Source organism: Monopterus albus, unplaced genomic scaffold (assembly GCF_001952655.1).
Source record: "Monopterus albus unplaced genomic scaffold, M_albus_1.0 scaffold120.1, whole genome shotgun sequence".
In the NCBI taxonomy this organism is placed as follows: domain Eukaryota; kingdom Metazoa; phylum Chordata; class Actinopteri; order Synbranchiformes; family Synbranchidae; genus Monopterus; species Monopterus albus.
In genome coordinates this window covers 221840-241315 of record NW_018128000.1, presented here as the reverse complement: position 1 = coordinate 241315, position 19476 = coordinate 221840, and the positions used below count along the sequence as shown (strand labels likewise).

At 42.3% G+C, this 19476-nt stretch overlaps 1 protein-coding gene across 1 annotated transcript in view; it reads left to right on the top strand.

The window, feature by feature from the left end:
- The window catches only part of crb1 (crumbs cell polarity complex component 1), a 19364-nt gene extending 855 nt beyond the window's left edge, over window positions 1–18509 (top strand). The window contains 13 exon segments of the mRNA XM_020612104.1: window positions 2072–2308; window positions 2864–3059; window positions 3249–3388; window positions 3806–3988; window positions 5335–6300; window positions 7245–7795; window positions 7932–8097; window positions 9064–9285; window positions 9288–9948; window positions 10633–10677; window positions 11356–11478; window positions 11958–12084; window positions 17173–18509. Of these exon segments, the coding sequence (XP_020467760.1) occupies window positions 2072–2308; window positions 2864–3059; window positions 3249–3388; window positions 3806–3988; window positions 5335–6300; window positions 7245–7795; window positions 7932–8097; window positions 9064–9285; window positions 9288–9948; window positions 10633–10677; window positions 11356–11478; window positions 11958–12084; window positions 17173–17391 (3836 nt within the window). The 3' untranslated portion in view covers window positions 17392–18509.
- The last annotated feature ends 967 nt before the right edge of the window (window positions 18510–19476 follow it).

The window sequence follows — 19476 nt, the reverse complement described above, 5'->3', positions numbered from 1 at the left end:
CAAAAGGGGGATGGAGGCTACTATTCTGTATGCCTCTGGTTCTACAATTCTCCCAACAACGTCTTCTTATCACTACTGAAACAAACAGTCATAAAGACACTGGCAGCATCCATCAGTCCTGAGGAGATATCAGGTGCCCTGCATGTGCCATTCAAGGACTCCCAGATAGAACCAAACAAAGACCCTTAAAAGTATTTTGCATATGAAAAAGCCTACATGCCCTGGGAGGGGATGTGTGGCTGGCTGGAGATGTGTCTCAAATAGGCAACCGGCCTGGCTCTGAATCCTCTGAACTCAGCCTCAGGGGGAATACTGAAAGACCAGCGGATTCAATGAGAAGCAGACACCACTGTCATGTTTTCTTTAAAAAATCCATGGATGGTCAAAAGGTTCTTACCTAGTGGTTATAAGATTTTAAGTCTTAAGCCATAATGTACAGACTATACTATACATTGCTGTGCCATGTGGCACTAATGTGGTCTGAACTGGTGGCTAATCCTCATGAATAATGAATGCTAATATAGGTATATGGTCAAAGCAACACTGCTCATTATCTTCATCACACCCCCAGGCCACTTAGCCCGTACCTCAGTCACACTGAGCCCGTATAGACATTTATAAGTTGCTACTGGAGAACCCAGCTGCACAAATGACAGAAGATTGGTGCCCGAGTTGGTCAAGATGGCGGCCCAAGTGTTATTGTGCTCTTCTGTGTCATTATAGTCTGCACTCTGTCTGATTGGGCTCTTGAAGGATGATTACTCTGCATGAATATCGGGATATTTCTGTTCACATCAATGTGGCTACATTTGTGGTATCCGGCTTCATTATCATGTCAAACCTTTTTTGCACCAATTGCACAAAAACACACTTACACACATCCATCCAATATCCATATACTGCTTTCAAGGCTTTTAGAAACATGGTGCACTCTGATTATCATCTAAAATAAGCAGCACTTGCTCATCTGATTTGAAGCCTCCTTTTTGTGGCATCATGCCTCATTGTCTCCTTATACACTTTACTTGGAATATGAGGATCATTGTCTCAAACACACAGAAGCTTGTTTTGAGTTTTAGGGTATCAAATACACTGTGCCAAGCTGGATTTTTATTATATTATGTCTAGAACTACTGTATGTTGAAAATAATTTTTAAGGAAGTTATGGGAGCATCACCATCTCAGTACAGTTGTGTACAGTTATATGTACAGCTATATGATGATATTTTCAATGATCTTGACAACTAAATGATTAAATCTCAATAAAAGAACTGCAAATCTAGGCTAGTTCTGGCAATTAGTCTTTAAGTAGAAGACAATGTTTATGGAGCATGATTAAGTCATACACATTATGAGAATTAATGCTTCCTGATTACTGAGGAGGATGAAGTGTTAATTCTCTAATCAGTATGTATAGCATATGTTGGCTGCGTGTATTGTAATGAGACCTAGATCCAGACATCTGGCAGTGTGGCATTAATGTCCGGCTGATTAAAATACACCCTAAAATGTAAAAGAGTAAATGCCTTAAATTACTGACTATGGTTGGATGCAGTCACCATGGAAATACAATGAACGCTGAAACCAAACAGTGAAATTGGTTACCATGGCAGCCAGCCATCACGCCTTGAGCAGCCCCTCATTCGAAAGTCCTTTGTACTGACAAAGTATTTTTAGTGAAAGCTAAATACAAATAAAAGAGCTTCATTCCACAATAAAACTAAAGTAGTGACCAAGAGCTGCTCTGGAGTCAATCAAAGGATTACTGACTGTATTCTTTTTGTAATGGTCACATATCTTCTTGAGAAGTTTCACCTGCTGATAGAGAGCAAGCAACTTTTTTTAATCTAACACTTAATATTTCATTATAAGTCATCAATGTGATTTTTGCTGTAACATGCTCTGTGTTGTTCTGTTCTAAGATATCAGTGGGATAAGAAGCATACTGCAAATATGTTTTAACAGGGGGAATAAAACTATTGGTTTTGTTTATCTGTGCAGCCTAAACACCCAAAATAATAATGATTTTTTTGATGTTAATAGTTCAAAATGTGATCTTCTTATACTGTAGGTGCATCTCCTGACAGGCTACCTCCAGATGTGAACCTGTGCTCTCCGAACCCGTGCCAAAACAGGGCGATATGCAGAAGTAGCAAGGACAGCTACGCATGCTTCTGTGTGCCGGGTTTCCAGGGTTCTCACTGTCAGATTGATGTGAATGAGTGTGTTTCACAGCCCTGCAGGAACGGAGCCACCTGTGTGGATGCAGTGGGCAGGTTCTCCTGTCTGTGTTCTCCTATGTTCACGGGTGAGTAGGAAGAACTGTGCATGGACATTTCTTTAGATAGTAACATGTTATCCTTTTTGTATACTACTGTTATATATGACTTAAGCCTCTGTTATGTTTAGCAATGTTACAAATAAGTAACTAAAGCTACCCAAAGCTTTACTGCTGAAAGCTCTATGAGGCTGCAGCATTATGACACAAAAGTAATCAATGAGTTTTTAAATTGTTGATGCAAATAGTTAGGCCCCAAAAATAGAATCTTTTCACGTGTATTATTTCATGCTGAACTTTAATTCTCATGATCTTCCACCATTTTGCATTAAGATAATATGTAGATTCTTTAAAGTACCAGTGCAGGGATTCATTGTAGGAGGCACTGTACATACTGTAATGTTTTTAGGTTTGTCTGTTTTAGAGTAGCAAACATCTGCAGGTCCTTGCTGTGAGATAAAAGTGCAGCCAACACATGATCACAGCCAGTCCACATAAAAGCTTTGTTCATTTTTGCCCTCTGCCCTCGCTCTATGCTGCATGCTCACTCGCTCTCTGACATCTGTTTTGCTTTGATGTTCACAGGGCCTACTTGTGAGGTCCAGATTGATGAGTGTCAATCACAGCCTTGTCTCAGTGGCGGCAGTTGCCATGGCTACACTGGTGGGTTCACTTGCACCTGCCTGCCAGGTTTCCAAGGACACCGGTGCGAAATTGATGTTGATGAGTGCCAAGAGCAGCGATGCCAGAATGGGGCTCTGTGTATAGATGGAGTGAATGAGTAAGTAGCCCAGCCCCAGTTGGAGAAAAGAAGTAGCTCTTGCCAAGTTTAGGCAAGTTGAACTCTTAAATATAACACATACTGATACATTTTAGTTTTACATATATGAGCACAAACTGTGGAGATGCTGCAAATAATCTCATTTATTTGATTTCTAATCTTAATCTTCATACTGTTTAATCGTCTCAGATATAGCTGTGACTGCTCTCACACAGCCTTCACTGGCAGACACTGTGAGACACCACTACCATCATGCCACTCTGAACCATGCTTCAACAGCGCCATCTGTAGGGACAACCGGGGTAACTACACTTGTGAGTGCTGGCCAGGTAAATGAACCACTGAGTTACAACTTTTGGCATTTTAATGAAACATGAAATATAGCTGCAAACAAAGAATAAGACAATGCTATGAAAATGAGATACAACAGTGGGCAAAACAGAAGTATACTTCAAGTAAATCATAATCAAATATTTGGTGCCATGTAGATGAATTTACATTTGTATACCCACTGTGGTATCATGACATTCATACTCAGTGTGTTTACAGCTGTCTATGTGCAAGTAGTGAATACATCCAAAACACTAATAATACATTTGAATCAAAAGTAAAATCTCGTCTGGGCCGGGTTATGGTGTTTTAAACTAAAACAGTATGTTTTGAATCACATTACCTAATCTAAATAAGGTTTCATAATCTTGTGCATTATTCCCATCTGAAACATTGTCTGCTTCCTCATCCCACAGGGTTTGAAGGGCATCAATGTGAGCTAGACATCAATGAGTGCATCAGCAGCCCCTGCATGCACGGAGGCCACTGCATTGAGAGGTCATGGCAGGCCCTGTATGGCAGTGAACCTCTGCTGCCTGAATACTATGACCACCAGCATGCTGCAGGGTACATCTGCAGCTGTCCTCCAGGAACAGCAGGTCATTTATTCTGATTAACCAAACTGAATTAATTATGTGTTATGCAAGTCCCTAATTGCTGTACAGCAGCAGGTATTCTCCAGTGCATTCCATAGTATGTAGGGACCTGTGTACAGTATAGTGAGCTAATGGAAGAGGACAAGTGTAAGGCTGATTAGTGAAAACTACTGGCCATCGGTCACTGCTGTTGGGAGCCTTATTGCACAGATCATAGAACTCCCAGGACAGCTCCATCACCACTTTGGACAGTGACTGTGGCAGAAGACAGTTGGCAAAGACAGATGTGAAGTCTGTTGATGAATTGTCCTCTCTGATAGCACTAGCAATCAGGTTTGACATTTTCATTATTTTAGCACCCCTCAGTGGTAGTACAAAGAAGACCGCTCCTAAGCTGAACCATTTTTTGGACTGTATTGTTCCGTCTTTTAATAACAAAAATCTAAGCAATCACAATAATATGAAAGATTCTATAACCAGACAACTGATGTATACTATGTGTAGTAGCTTTGAGTCTCATTGTTATGCTGTTTCCATTTATGTTATGTTGTTGATGTTACATCAAATTATACTTTTCAGTTGCAAATATGGAAAATTCTGGGTCTTTTGCTTACACAAAATCCGATCTAGCAATGCAGGTAAGATTGTGAGCTGTTCCTGCACTGACTCAGTAAGGTAGCCAAATAGCATTAGTTTAATCCCTGGGATCTGGCTTTGTTGGTCTCCTTACTGAAGCTATTCAGCCCTACAGTATGTGGTTGTAGAGAAGCAGACAAGGCACAGACCTTCACTGGGGTGGGCTGTACACATGAAAATTGATATGGTGCAGTTGGACGAGTTTGGGGTTTATCTGGAGGAAAAAGTGACAGCATGATGTGGACAACATGGATCTGGGGAATTCTGTTGCTTGGAGCAGGTAACATCAAACCACATCTTTATATAAATAGATATTTACTATAGGTTTTACATAATAGGCAATGGATTTTACTTTTTCTTCATTCAATATGAAGCAGATAAATAACTTCAGTGTGCTGTGTTGTACTACAAAACTTGTAGGTGTTCCATATGACAAAATGTTTACTCAATGCATTTGTGTTAGATTTGAAGTCTCCAGTGTTTTCCTGCACTAGCAGTCATTATGCAACTGGTCCACGTAACAACCCAGCATGAGTGTATGAATGTGACCTGTTACTCACAGCAGGGAAGTCATTTTGCTTATAAAAATACTACTGAACAAAGAATAATGTCAGAACTTCCTTTTGATAAAGCACAATGATCATGCCACAGTACAAAATTTGCATCTGCACTCATGTTTAGAATTTGTATGTCTGAACTTCTCATGCTGACAGGTTCCCTTTGCCAGGAGGTGATAGACCAGTGCGACTCTAGACCCTGCCAGAATAAGGGCAGGTGTGAGAGCCATGTCGGAGGCTACATTTGCCACTGTCTCAGATGGAGTCAAGATGGAAATCTCTATGGAGGTGTAAACTGTGAGGTGAAGCTGGTGGGCTGCGAGGGTCATGAATGCCAGAACCAAGGCTCCTGTTCTCCTTTCCTGTTGAATGGGACTCACGGTTACACCTGCTCCTGCTCACCTGGGTACACTGGACCCCTCTGTAAGACTTCCACCACATTTTCCTTTGAACATAGGGGCTACCTGCTACTTCAGAGCCCCCTGGTGGATACTGAGGTCTCTTGCAACATCACCCTCAGCTTCAAGACTGTTCTGCCCAGAGCAGCGTTATTCCAGCGGAACACCACGGGGCTACTGCTAAACCTGGAGCTGGAGGGAGGACGGCTTCGTCTCACGCTAAGGATGGACTCCTCAGCTGGAACTGAAGCAGAGAGCCCAAGTCAGGTTTTGGAGATTCCATGCAATGTCACAGATGGAGAATGGCATTCTGTAGAGGCTGTGCTTGGAAACTGGGTGCTCAGCCTGAAACTCTTGGATAATGCTAGGAGATATGGGAGCCAGCCCTGCTACAAGGTGGCCCAAGTCCAAAGCACCATGGCCGGGCTGGTTTTGCGTCCTCAGAACACTTATATCGGAGGAGTGCCTGAGGAATCAAATGGTTCCAGCAAGTACGCTCCACTTCCAGCATTCATTGGCTGCATGCGGGATGTGTTTGTGGACTGGCAGCTCATTGTCCCTGAGGAATGGCTGAAAGATTCTGTTGTTAATGTGTCCCCTGGCTGCAGCCACAGGGACCGCTGCCTGGACGTGCCGTGCCAAAACAGAGGGCAATGTGTCAACCTGTGGCAGAGCTACGGGTGCTGGTGTCCAAGGCCTTATGAGGGGCAGGACTGCGAGAAGGGTATGTTTCCAGCTTTGAAATAACCTTCAGCAGATGGGGAAACTGGAAAGACAAATAGCAGTGACACAGTGTAACAGTTGGGATTAGATTTTGATTTTCTATATCTACTAGTACCATCAAACTGAGATTTTTGACAAAACAAAAACAAAACAAATAAGCAAAAAAAGTAAGGAAAAGTTTGGTGTAACTAATCTCCAAAATGAGATTCGCCTTTAAGCTTTAAAATGACCAGATTAAATGACAATGGAAGAAATAGTACTAGCTGCTGATGTGTAACATAAGATAAGGGAGCAGAGATGAGGCCAATCAAAAGCCACAGCAAAAGACAGAGGCAGAGATCCTCTTACGTATCTCACGCACTGGATTAAGGATATAAGGGGATTCTACTTTGGAAATATAAAGTATATGCAAGAACACTGCACAACATTCAGTAAACTGTGGAAAACTATGATCAGTACTTTAGATACATTGAATGAAAAGGTGACATGATTTGCTGAAGCCTCAATTGAAAATACTGAACAGTTTAGATTTAGATCTATCACAATTCCTTTTATTACTAAATGTTTAGTTTCTATGCTCAGCACATGAAAAGAAAGATAACTGTACACCCCGGCACTGAAAGTAAAATTAGAGGCAAAAACGGAATGAAAAATATTAAAAGAGCATTAAGAACACCATTCAGTTGTACATGGTGGACACTGACACACACCAGATGCACACAACTTTCTCACATTCTTTCTTTTTGCCTTTGGTTGAGTAGTGTTTTTTTCTGCCTTTGGGTTTTCACTACAACTAAGTAGACCTGATACAATCCTTTTGATGCTCAGTAATTAATCTCATAACATACTGTATGAGCCAATTTGAAACTGATGCTTTCCTGACACTCAGTCCCCTTTAACTTGACGAAACATTTTACTGACCTATCTTGATCATCCTTTTTGCAGAACATGTGACTGCGCGATTTGGGAATGAGGACTCTCACAGTTATGCTGCATTCACTGTCACCGATGATCTGGGTCACAACCTCTCCATCTCCCTTTTCTTGCGTACACGGAGAAACAGTGGACTTATCCTGGCGCTCGCCAACAGCAGCAGCCAGTACTTGCACATGTGGCTTGAGAATGGCAAAGTCACAGTTCAGCTCCATAACACTGAGAGGCTGAAGTCAGAGAGTACAGTTGACGATGGGGAAGTCCACTTTGTGAGTGTAGAGGTGATGGAGGATCATATGATGCTGTATGCATCAGGTCAGAAACAGGGTGATGTCATGGTCAGGATGGTTAATGTCCAAGCAGGAAATACTGTGTTTGTGGGAGGTCTGTTGAACAGGAGGACAACATCAGTGTTTGGTGGATATTTCAAAGGCTGTGTCCAGGACCTGAGGATCAACATAAACAGGTTGCAGTTCTTTGGGCTGGACACCTCAGTGAGATCTTATCCCCTAGAGCTCATGGAGAACGTGACTGCTGGGTGCTCAGGGGACAATGCCTGCAGCGTGAGTGAAATACAAATTTACAAAATGTTGGTGTCCTTTTATAAGTTTTGTTAACCTTTTATTTTTAGGCTTTATTCCCACTGACAGGGTCTTTGAAAGCATTCACATATATCTGTATCAATTTCTCATCCTTAAGAGCAACCCGTGTCTCAATGGGGGGATGTGCTACTCCACGTGGGATGACTTCACCTGCAGCTGCCCCTCCAGCACAGCAGGGCGGCGCTGTGAGGAGGTCAGGTGGTGTGAGCTGTCACCTTGTCCCACAGACTCAGAGTGCAGGATGCTAAAGGGGGGATATGAATGTAAGTAAAGTCCAAATGAATCAGTCTGAAGTCTTTCAGAATAAGTTTTAAGTCAAGTCTCAAGCCCTTGTGAACAAGTAAGGTCACAAACCTTTATCGGTAAATCAGAAGTACATATATCATGTGCAGCTACATGCCTGCCTGACACCGTCTAATGTATTTGTCATTGTTCTGGGATTTTACCAGGCCAACACTTAAAAAATGAATGCTTTCAAGTCTCAAGTGTGTTGGCAATTATAGATTTAATTAAGGTACCTTAAAGCACTCAAATACACATCAAGCCCGAAGTGCTCATTTTTGTAACTTCACTGTGACTCATGTCAAAGCTCAGATCCACAGCTCTGGTATTGGTCTGAGGACTGCTGTGCTTTTTTTGTTGCTGAGATTAGTGATGATTTGGTTTTTCGCTTGTCTGTCCTGTAAGTCACGTCATGTTCAGTGATTAACTCACTGAGGAATAATCACCTGCTCCTTACAGATACATCCTATGAATGACCTCATGTAGCTACCTAAAAGGATTTTAACGTTATCAGACAGGGAAATGCCTTGTTGTATGCTTCTGACATACAAAATAATTCTAGTTACCATCTCCTCCGTGTCTGGGAGCAAATATGACATTTGCATGTAATATGAGCTTTAGTTGGCTCCCTCCCCTTCAGTCAGTCAGGCACATCATAATGATCTAATATGAAGGGCAATGCCCATGGGTTTGTTCCAATATTGGTAAAGACATGTCCCTGCCATCCATTTGCAAAACTACACCCTTAGCCTGTTGTCACTCTGATCTTTAAATTAGAAACAGGCACTCTTGTCTCCTCCCCTCATTGTATTCTGGAGCATAGTGCCAGTGGATACTCACAAAGTACAGTAGCAGTCAACTGACAAAGGATGTTTCAATGGCACTAAGTTAAACATGTAAATGTGTAAACAAATGTACATGGCAAATATTTTCTCTTAATCTCCTAGGCTACTCCAATGCAACTTTCCTGAATGGCAGCACTGTGTTATCCTATCGGGGAAATGGCCACATATCCCGCAACCTAACTAACCTCTCCCTAAACCTGCGCACACGGAAGCGTAATGCAGCTATTCTACATGCAAGGAAGGACTCGGCGTTCATCACGCTCTCTGTCCAGAACGGTTTCCTCTTCATGGAGCTTCAGGGCATCACTTTAAATTACAGTGAGGATGAGGGGCATGGCATAACATCCACGTGTTCATGGTAATGCCATGGGCACAATCGTCCCAGTGGATTTTAGTGCTGGACAATGAAATAGAGGAGGCAAGCATTTCCAGGAGTCGAGGAGGCAACCTGGATTTCCTCAGGCAGGGGGTGGACATCCTCCTGGGGGGCCTGAACCCTGATGGCAGCTGGTCCCTAGCTGGCTGTCTGAGCACTGTGGAGCTGGGCGGCATTGCCCTGCCTTACTTCACTTCCTCTGATGTGAACTTTCCACGTCTGCAGGAGGAGCAGTTTATCCAGACATCATCGCATAAACCATTTCCTGGCTGCAGTGGGGCCTCCGTGTGTGAGCCCAACCCCTGCCTGAATGGAGGCGAGTGCCAGGACCTCTTCGACACCCACAACTGCACCTGTGCTGAGGGTTGGGCCGGGCAACGCTGTGATTTCCTCATCAACACCTGTGCTTCCGCTCCCTGTGTCCATGGCAGCTGCAGTGTGAATGGACTTACCTACAAGTGCACCTGTGAGTTTGGCTACGCGGGTGTGGACTGTGAGGAGGAGGTGGATACGTGTGAAAACCACCTGTGTGCCCATGGAGGCACCTGTCTGCATGGGCCGGACAGGTATGGCTGCCTCTGCCTGGAGAACTACACCGGACCCTTCTGCAAGTAAGTTCACATGTTTTCCAGATAAAAAAAAAATCCACAACAATAAAACAGATTAAAATAACAAGGAATAATCACTGACTATTCTATGCTAAAAACAGACTAGCAACAAAAGAGGAAACAATCCCAAAAATAACATTATCTCCAAAGATGACTTTGTGCTTAGGGCTAAGTTAGTAAACACACAATACACAAATAATTGTTCCAAAATTGCACAGAAAAGGGAACGCACCACAGCACACCTGAAGTCTTCACTGTAAATGTCTCCATGTGTTTGCCTCTGTTCAGCATTTCAACTATGCCTGCAGTGAGCGTCTCAGAAGTTGCATTTCTATTCTAGTGTCAGCCAGAAACGGCCTCAGTTTGCCTTGGTGTCTCACTACACAAGGCTCTCTGGTTCAGCACCAGTTTCTTCCCCGTCATCTACCGTTTGCCTTGGAGAACCATCACGGGAACGCCTCTAACCATTTATCCTGTAAACACGCGGCCTCTTGCATTTCGCATCTTTTGCACAAGGAAACTCTTTACAAGTGTCTCCCTAAGCAAACCACCAGACAAGCTACACACATCCTTTTACAGGGAACATCTACGCTGTAAAGTTTTTATCAAAATGATGTCTTTTTGTCTCTGTCTTGTTTTTGTCTCTTTATACTCCCTCTCCCTATCTTTATTTCTGTTCCTCCCCAGTGAACGCGTTGAAGAAATACCGTGGTACATTGTTGTCAGAAATGTGTAAGTAGTTTTTTTTTTCTATTTCTGAGGTGTGCTCAGGTGCTGGCTTCCTGTTAGATATTTGTCTCTCAAATATCACGTATGATGTCTGTTTTTTTTCTTGTTCAATAGTGTGCTACAAAATGCCAAGCAAAGCTAATGCTAATCTTCTCTCTGACACTGTTTGTTTTAAAATAAGATATCTTTCAAATGAGTGACATTTGTAGTTCAAAATCAGTCCTGGCATCTAAATTACAACTTCATCTACCAAAACTGTAGCTTTCCCCAAAATAAAAATAAAAAGCCTGTGTTTTGTAACCATTGAGAGATGAATAGTTATATTATTGCAATTTTGGAACCGAACTGCTGTGCTTCAAGCAAATACAAGACTATAGAGCCCAAAATTGTTAGAAATGGTCAGCTTGTTGATTCTTGTACATGTGATTTGACATCCTGCTGGTCAGTAGTTGCCAGAGATTTTAAATTTTATTGTCCCGGTCCTCTCCCAAACCTTTTGTCTCCCCTGTGAAGAATAGAAAAACACAGCTTCTGTTTGCCCGCATCTCCCGGTTCTAGCAGACGTCAACCCGTGTTGCACACGGCCTGATGAACCTCTCACTGCCTCTGATGCTATGGCTGCAAATAAAGTACAAATAAAATAGGCATTTCCCTTCTTACATGTCTGTCCACCTCTACCAGCCAGCCCAGGCTGCCCGTTTCAGTGTGCGGTGATGACACCAGAAACTACACCTGCTTTAATGGAGGCAACTGCACTGACCGAGAGCTTTCCTGTGACTGTCCACCAGGCTTCACTGGACACCGGTAGGAAAGAGAACTGTGATAAGAGCAAATGTAGTGGTGTAATGTGATCCTGCAATTTCTCTGTGGAGTTTCATGCAGAGCACTGAAGTAGAGCTCGCTTTAGCTGATTAGCTTCAGCTGCTTCAATCAATGCTTTACAGTTGCTGGCTCCTTCATTCAGTCACCAACTGTGTGGCTATCAGCTGACTAGCAATGCCCAGTCATATTCATGCAGGTATACAGCCATTATATCCTGACGTTTGTCACTTTGCTGCCTCAGCTTCCTCTACCACCCTAACCTTCTCATTATAGCTATCATTTTTTAAATTAATAACTAAGATTTAATGTTTTTGGGGGCTGGGGGCTCACACAGCAGAGCTCAGATTATTTGAGAGCTCCATTAAAGAGCAGAACCTATGCCACCAAATCCAACCATGCAGCCATTTGAACACATTCTTGACACAAATGTCTCCGACTGACCTGCAATTCTGTGTCTGCAGCTGTGAGCAGGAGGTGGATGAGTGCAAGTCCAACCCCTGTCTGAATGGAGGCTACTGCCGCAACCTCATCAACAAGTTTGTTTGTGTGTGCGACATGAGCTACGCTGGAGAAATGTGCCAGATTGATGTAAGCGACATTTATTTTTATGTGGCAGCACTGTTGTGGCAGAACCTCTTCCAGCTGCTCTCCTACCTCATCCTCAGGCTGGATGATGAGCCAGAGGTCGACTGGGGATTAAACGACTGAGTGCATGTGTGTGACTGTTTGGATAGAATGGTGAAGAGGAGGATATGAAGCTTTGCTGCTGGGTTTGCACAGGTGTTTAAGTGTTGGAAAAGCCCAGTATTTTTCCATACAAAGCACAGGTCAGGTGTTTATGAGCAGCACCTTAAGGTTTCCTCTAGTTTGACATCAAGTTAGCAGTACCACTGTGTCTGTGCCTTAAAATGACTAATTACTAATCAGAAGCACATTATACAATATAGTTATTTATATTACTCAATTAGCTGTACATTACAGTGGTAATAGTTTCTTATAATACCCACATGAACAAACTATAGTTTAGGGCTGCTATGAAATCATTTTCTTTTAATCAATTCAATTAATCTGTTGATTATTCTCTTTATTAGTTAACTAAGATCTATAAAATGTGACACATTTTTTTAAAGGTCCATTACTAATTGTTTCTGTTCAAAGCAACCCATTAAAACAGCTGATCTGGTCTGACCAATATCTCAAACCTTAAAGAAATTCAGTTTGAACAGACACATAATTAGAAGAAGGACATTTGGCTTCATAAATCAACTTCATCTGACTAACTGAAAAGTCAAACACTCATTACAGCCCAAAGCTGTGCATGATAGTTATTCTGGTCTAAAGGGAACAGCCAGTTCAGTTCAGGTCACAATAACTGACAATTCAATAAAGCACTTTTTGGTGAAGTGAGGAACATTACTGTATAAAATATATGTTATTTATAGTGTTTCTCACTGAACAGATACTGTCAGTCGTGTCTGAACTGGATTTCGGGAGCGCCATACAGATGAACGTGTGAACTATGAAAAACAGTGTTGTAGTTACAAAAGCACCTAGAGGGGCTATAACAAGATGTCTCGCTTTGCCCTCGAAGTACGATCAGAGCACTGTGCTGACTGACTTACTGACTGCTATGCGCTGTTTTGTACCAAAGAAGAAATTGCTGTCTCCAACCCTTCCTTTGTGTGGCATTATAGGCCTAAATTATCTGGTGCTGCTTGAGCAGAACTAATCAATATGTACCCTAATGTCGATGCATTTCATAATGCTCTGAACCACTGCACATGTCTGCTCCTCATGGTAGACCTGCATGTGTTTGTGTCTGTCTGTTGTTGTTGTTCTGACATTGTGCTGAATGATGCACGTATGATTCTAATGTCAGTCTTTCTTTCCTCATTCATATTCTGTCCTCATGTTCTGTCTCACTTTAAATCTAGTCTTTGTCTCTATTGTGGTCAAATAAAAATCTTCGGACTTCATGTGTTGCCTTGTCCTCTTTTCATCTCTTTCAACTATTTTTTTTTACCTCCATAACCACACATTTGTTTCATACCCGTTTCCTTCATTGCCACCTTAGTAGAAATTTTACTTTTTTACTAATTTAAGTGTATTCCAAATCCTTTCACTGGTGTCTAACACTGTGTCACAGACAGAAAGTGTGTGTGTAATCAGGTGGTTACCATGGCATCAGACATAAACACTAAATCTCTCTTAACAAGATGTTGTGTGATTACATCCCAGAGAAGCTCACACACACACACACAGAGTGAGAGCAGCATGCTGCAGTACAGTATATGGACACCTCGGTCCATATACCTTTGGTGGGCTGAGGCTATTTTTCACTGTTTATGAAATGTTCTTTCCTATTTATCATAAAATTACCATTGTTGTTAAAAGAGGGGTTCACAGTTTTTTCAAGACTGCCTTAAAACAGTAGTCAGCTGCTGATATAAATACTGAAATATGTCGAGCTTGTTGTACTCATTCCTTTTGTACATACTGGCCATTTAAAAAAATCGTTCCTATTGTGTTTTCAGTGTAAGTGATTAGCGGGCAAAACATACAGTGTGCAAAGTTTATGCAGTTGTTACTGCGAAGCCGTGAGGCTTCAGTAGACAGAATTAGTCAAAGCACATCAGGAAGAGATGTTATAATGACCAGTGGAAAGAGGAGGAATGAAGCAAGGAAACCTCCCTTTTAAATTTCATAAGGGCCCCCGACTGCTGTTTGAAATTAGAAATCTGTCTGATTAAATAAATTATTTTCTGAGTTTTATGTAGAAAAAACCGACCGGCTTGCACTGAACTCTGAGCCTTATCACTCAACATCAGTGCACATTTCCACTGGTGAGTGGGATCAAGTACTCGCAGCCAGGTCCCAAACTCTGTGGAAAGCCTCCACAGAAAATAAGATTCTGTTATAGATGCATTTATGCCTGTTGTTTTGGAATAAGGGTCAACAATCACATGCTGTACTGCATGTGTGTAATGTTCAGGTGTCTACATACTTTTGATTGTGTAGTATATATGCAGTGGTACTCCTCTTTCGTACACCTGCCACCTTTCTTCCACCTCGTACGTTTCAAGTCTGTGTGTGTGTGTGTGTGTGTGTGTGTGTGTGTGTGTCCTTTACAGGCACAGCTAGCCCTAATGGTGAGAGGGGGAGGAAATGGGAAGCAGTTTTTCAGTGTCTGCACTGATGTAGCCATCCTTTGAGAGCAAGAGAAGCAGAGAAGGAGAAATGTGCTTACCCAGCAAAAAAGCAGCATCTGGCGCTGAAGTGCAGTTTCAGCAAGAGCGCTGGTGGCATTCACAGAAGTTCGGTCTGTTTCACAGAAATGTATGAGGGCAGTCTATCTGGCAGGCACACACAGAGCAGGTTGATAGTGCTGACAGCAGGGAAGCATAGCTGCCATCTCTCTGTGTGTAGCTGCTCAGCAGAGGCTTCAGGGTGGCCTTGCTTTGTCCCTTAGAGGCTGGTTAGTTAGACACCTGGGTGTCTGTGTGTGTGGCAGTTGGTGACTGATGGCAGGTCCTGACTGCAGGCTGCTCCGGCTCGTTGGTGTCACACTTGCTCTGACAGCCAAAGCCAACTGTGCTGCAGTGACAGGTAAGCACTTTCCAGGAGTCAACAAAGAACCTGAAGCGAGGGAAAGAAAGTGTCGAGCATGAGTGCGAAAGTTTTTTTTTTTGCCTTGAGATATGGATACTTGTATTTTTATTTGAAATCTATCTCCATGTCGATTGCTCAACATAAAGTTTACTGACTACTAAGGTTTTTTTTCAGAGCCTTGTGTAGCCTGATAAATTCAGGAAGATGCTTTAATTATGAAGATAGTATCAGCCAGACTTTTAAATGTTATGGAGTGTTATTTAAAGGGTAAGGCCAGTTGATGCTATATTAACAGAGACTAAGACTGATACTGAATTGCCAGGACTCACAGTTAAAGAGCCCATGCCATGCTCATTCCAACCCATTTAATATTTTATCTTGGGTACCTCTAGAGTAATTATTTCAGAAAGATAAAACCCGATATCACAAGGACAGCCTCCTCCAGACAACACATAATCAAACAACTTTGACAAATGAGCTGTGTTTTTGACTATGACAGTACCTCAAATCCTACCTGACACGTTCGAGCCATTCAAGGAAAATCCTTAAACTATCATGTAATACTTTCCATTGTTAGAAAAAAGTCTTGGAAGCGAGAGTTTGCGAGGCTTGTATAAACCGAGTTGCTTCTGCACAGAAGTACAATAACATAGGTCCAACTCATGTTTGGGCTTATGGTCACATTTAAGGTGATAATTCACCATTTTAACATTGTAGATAAGTCAGAAAACAAGGAAAAGCACCATGAACTCTTTAATATCCATCAGTGTGTCAGTCCTGGATTAGCTTCTTGGTGCCATAGACCTCCATTGTTCAAAAACGATTGAAAACACATCACTGATGCACTGGGTGACATGTTTCTTCATTAGCAAATACCAGGCCTGAGTGTGGCAAGTAAGGGTAATCTAAACAAAGCAGAGAGCTCGTGCAAGATCTCACACATGTGCAGTTGACTCTGATTCATGCTACCTTCAGGAAATTATGGCCGCTCGAAGCATCTGGGGCAACATAGCCGGGTCTGGGGTTTTGTAATGAAAAAAACATGTCACCCAGTGCAGCAGTGTGTTTCCCTGATGTGTTTTTAATCGTATTTGAATGACAAAGAAGATCTATCTTACAGATGAATAAACTAATCCAGGGCTGACAGCTAACAGACATTAACCATGAGTAGAGGAAATTCACTGTCAGTTTTAGTCTCTGAATGGAAAATGACCAGCCTTAAAGGCTGTTGTGCATACTGATGTATCACATCTGCTGTTCTGTCTTCTGCTACTGGATAATGAACATTAACAATCACTCCCCTGCTGCACTGGGAACTTTGATTCGTCTTGACTAAGTTTGACTGGTGAGGTCAGAAATCCATGTGTTTGCATGGAGAAGTTGTGTTTGTGGTTGGTGGTGAAGCTGTTTGTGAGCTTTTGCTGTGTGAAGATCAAAGGGCCACAGGGCTGCAAGTTAAAAATGAATCTTAGCAGGTTTCACAAGTCATTAAAACACCTCCAGGCACCTGATGTATAACAGCTTTTCTTCCTGCTTGAAAAGAACCATGTGCGTGTTTGTATGAGATATTTTTGGTGTGCGAGTGTTTTTCTGGTGGTGTGTGCCTTGTCTTTGCTGATAGGATCATCAGGCAGCATTGCATGTGTGTGTGTGTGTGTGTGTGTGTGAGATGCCCCACACAGTTTGTGGGTGGCCGCCGTGCTGGCACTGTGGTTAGCTTGGCGATAGTGGTGATACTGGGGCTGGCGCTGGCTGTAGCCAAACTGCGAGAGAGGCGGCAGACGCAGGGAGGTTTCAGTCTGTGGCAACTCGAGGCTCCCGGTGGTCGCAGCCCACCTGCCGAGTTGGGAAACACATCCATCAGCACTTTGGCACCACGCGTGGAGCCCCTGGTGTAGCGTCAGCAGTCAGGAGGGAAGTGTGTGTGTGTGTGTGTGTGAGTTTGTGTAACTGGGAGAAAAAGTGTGGGATGTAGAAATAAACAATGTGCTCTGTGTGAGAGCATCTTTAGAACATTTTCTTGACATTTCTACTAAGCATGTATTTCTCTTTCCCACCTCCCTGCAGCTGACCTCAGAGGGTTTGACCTCTGACCTCCTACTGTCCATCAGTCTGGTGTCTGTTGTCCTGCTGCTTATTCTCATCCTGACCTCTGTCGGCCTGGTGGTGGCACTAAACCGCCGCGCCAGCCATGGCACTTACAGTCCCAGTCGGCAGGAGAAGGAGGGATCGCGGGTGGAGATGTGGAGTATCAGCCAGCCGCCGCCTATGGAGAGACTGATATGAGAGTAATTTAGGAGCTGATACCAGCAATACAGAATACTACATTAGATAACTGACTCAACCTGGACCAAATGTCTGGATCCTGCATGTAAACGTGGTCTTTGCCTCACAGTAGCGCCATCCTACAATTTCAGTTGCCTTTCTTATTTGCATATGCACATGCAGGAAGACTATGAGCACTTGTGACATAATTTTTGTGCAACTGCGTAGGCCAGTGCTTGATCCAACTTCCTGGGATGGTTCACACATGGCTTCACCATCCAGCAGCACATTTGTTTAAATGCAAAAGTCTGAATCTGTCACAGTTTTTCCTTTACTCCATATTATTAGAACGGATGAACCAGTGAGCATCTAAAATCTGTTTTATACACACACAAACTCAGTCATAAAACCTTATCTAGAAACAGGCAGAAAGTCATTTAAATTCATAAGTCCATTGATGTGTATTTATTACAAAAAATATCAGCTTTCTGTGTATTCCATGTCTGTGAGTATGTTGAGTGTTGCTGCCTGTATTGATTTATTGTTTTATTATTAAGTGAACATTCCCACTGCACCTTTCACACTGCAGCTCCTTACAGACAGAATAATGTTGAAGGTTTCAGGACTGGTTGCACTAGTTGAGAATACTTCCTTATTTCTTCTAGCTGATTTGTACATGTTAAAACAAAAGAACTGTCAAGGCTAAGGTGTAATATTAGGTGTATATCCTGTAATTATGATTTGGTTCATCTTTAATTGTTGGTAGCTGAATGGAAAAACCTGCTGGTTAATTAAAGTACATTGATTTGTTTTAATTTATTCAATGTCTACAAAGTGTTACATGTACTATATTTAGATACACTATGATGCTACTGTAAGACAGGATTTATATTTTATTTTAATGCTTGCTTTATCAATAAACATGCGTTCAGTGCCCTTGTTGCTGTGCAGTGCACGTACGGTACTGTGGCAGGCTACACAGCTCTATTTTGCACAGAGACTCAAAAACCAACTAGTAGTCCTGTAGTGAAATACTACCTGGCCCCAGCTTTTCTGTTTGTTATAGTAGTTTGTGGTAATTTGATGTGACAAAACTGTATTTCAGAAAATGGACCATGTGAGGATAAATAAACAAAGGTAATAAAGATGGATTTAGATAAAAAGCCCCAAGATTTCATAATATGTATGTGGGACCCAATTGGTATTGTACCTACTGTGAGTGCTTTAACTTTCCAATTTAATTTGCAAGTAACAAATTTACCAAAAGGCAAATGATACACAGTAAACCTGGGACTTTGGAGGCCCTGGAGTTTTGGTGCCTCGGTGCAGTTGTCCACTTTGTCGGGTTGGAAGTCCACTTTTGGTCATGTGAACTGCAAGTGCAAAACAAACTTTGACTTTTATCAATAAATAAACGACTGACAATAAATTAAACAGTTGTACGCACACAGGGATGCACTAGCATGAAACAGTATAATTTATTTTCAGTTCACAGTGAGCAGTTGCACCAAGTTACTCATCAATAGCACATTAGATTGATCTCAGCTGTTTAAGACAGTTGTTTTCTCTGCAGTGAGAACATGCACATGTGCAACAGAAACAGAAAATCAATAAATGGCAAATTCAAATGTTAATCATCATCATTACAATGCCCAAACAACAGAAGGAGGGAAAAAAAAACATTCAGTGCACTTGTCACTACACTGAAAAGGTCTGTTTATGTGTGGTTTATGGAGGGTGATGCTACTTTCTCTAAAGTCGTACCTGTTTTTTTTACTCATGTTGCAGCTAAAGCTGCCACATAATCTGTCACCGTCCAAATTTGCAATGTTGTGATAATTCTACCAACATATTGTGAGTATTGGGTGTTCTTAATTATCACAAGCCTGCAGACAGTGAAATGTAAATTGCCAAACAGTTTCTTCATGGTTGTACAACATTATTGTAAATGGGACAAGCTTTTGAACTGCCCTCCTTGAACCGCCACCTTATTGTGGTGGAGGGGTTTGAGTACCCGAGTGATCCTAGGAGCTATGTTGTCGGGGGCTATATGTCCCTGGTAGGGTCTCCCAAGGCAAACAGGTCCTGGGTGACGGGTCAGACTAA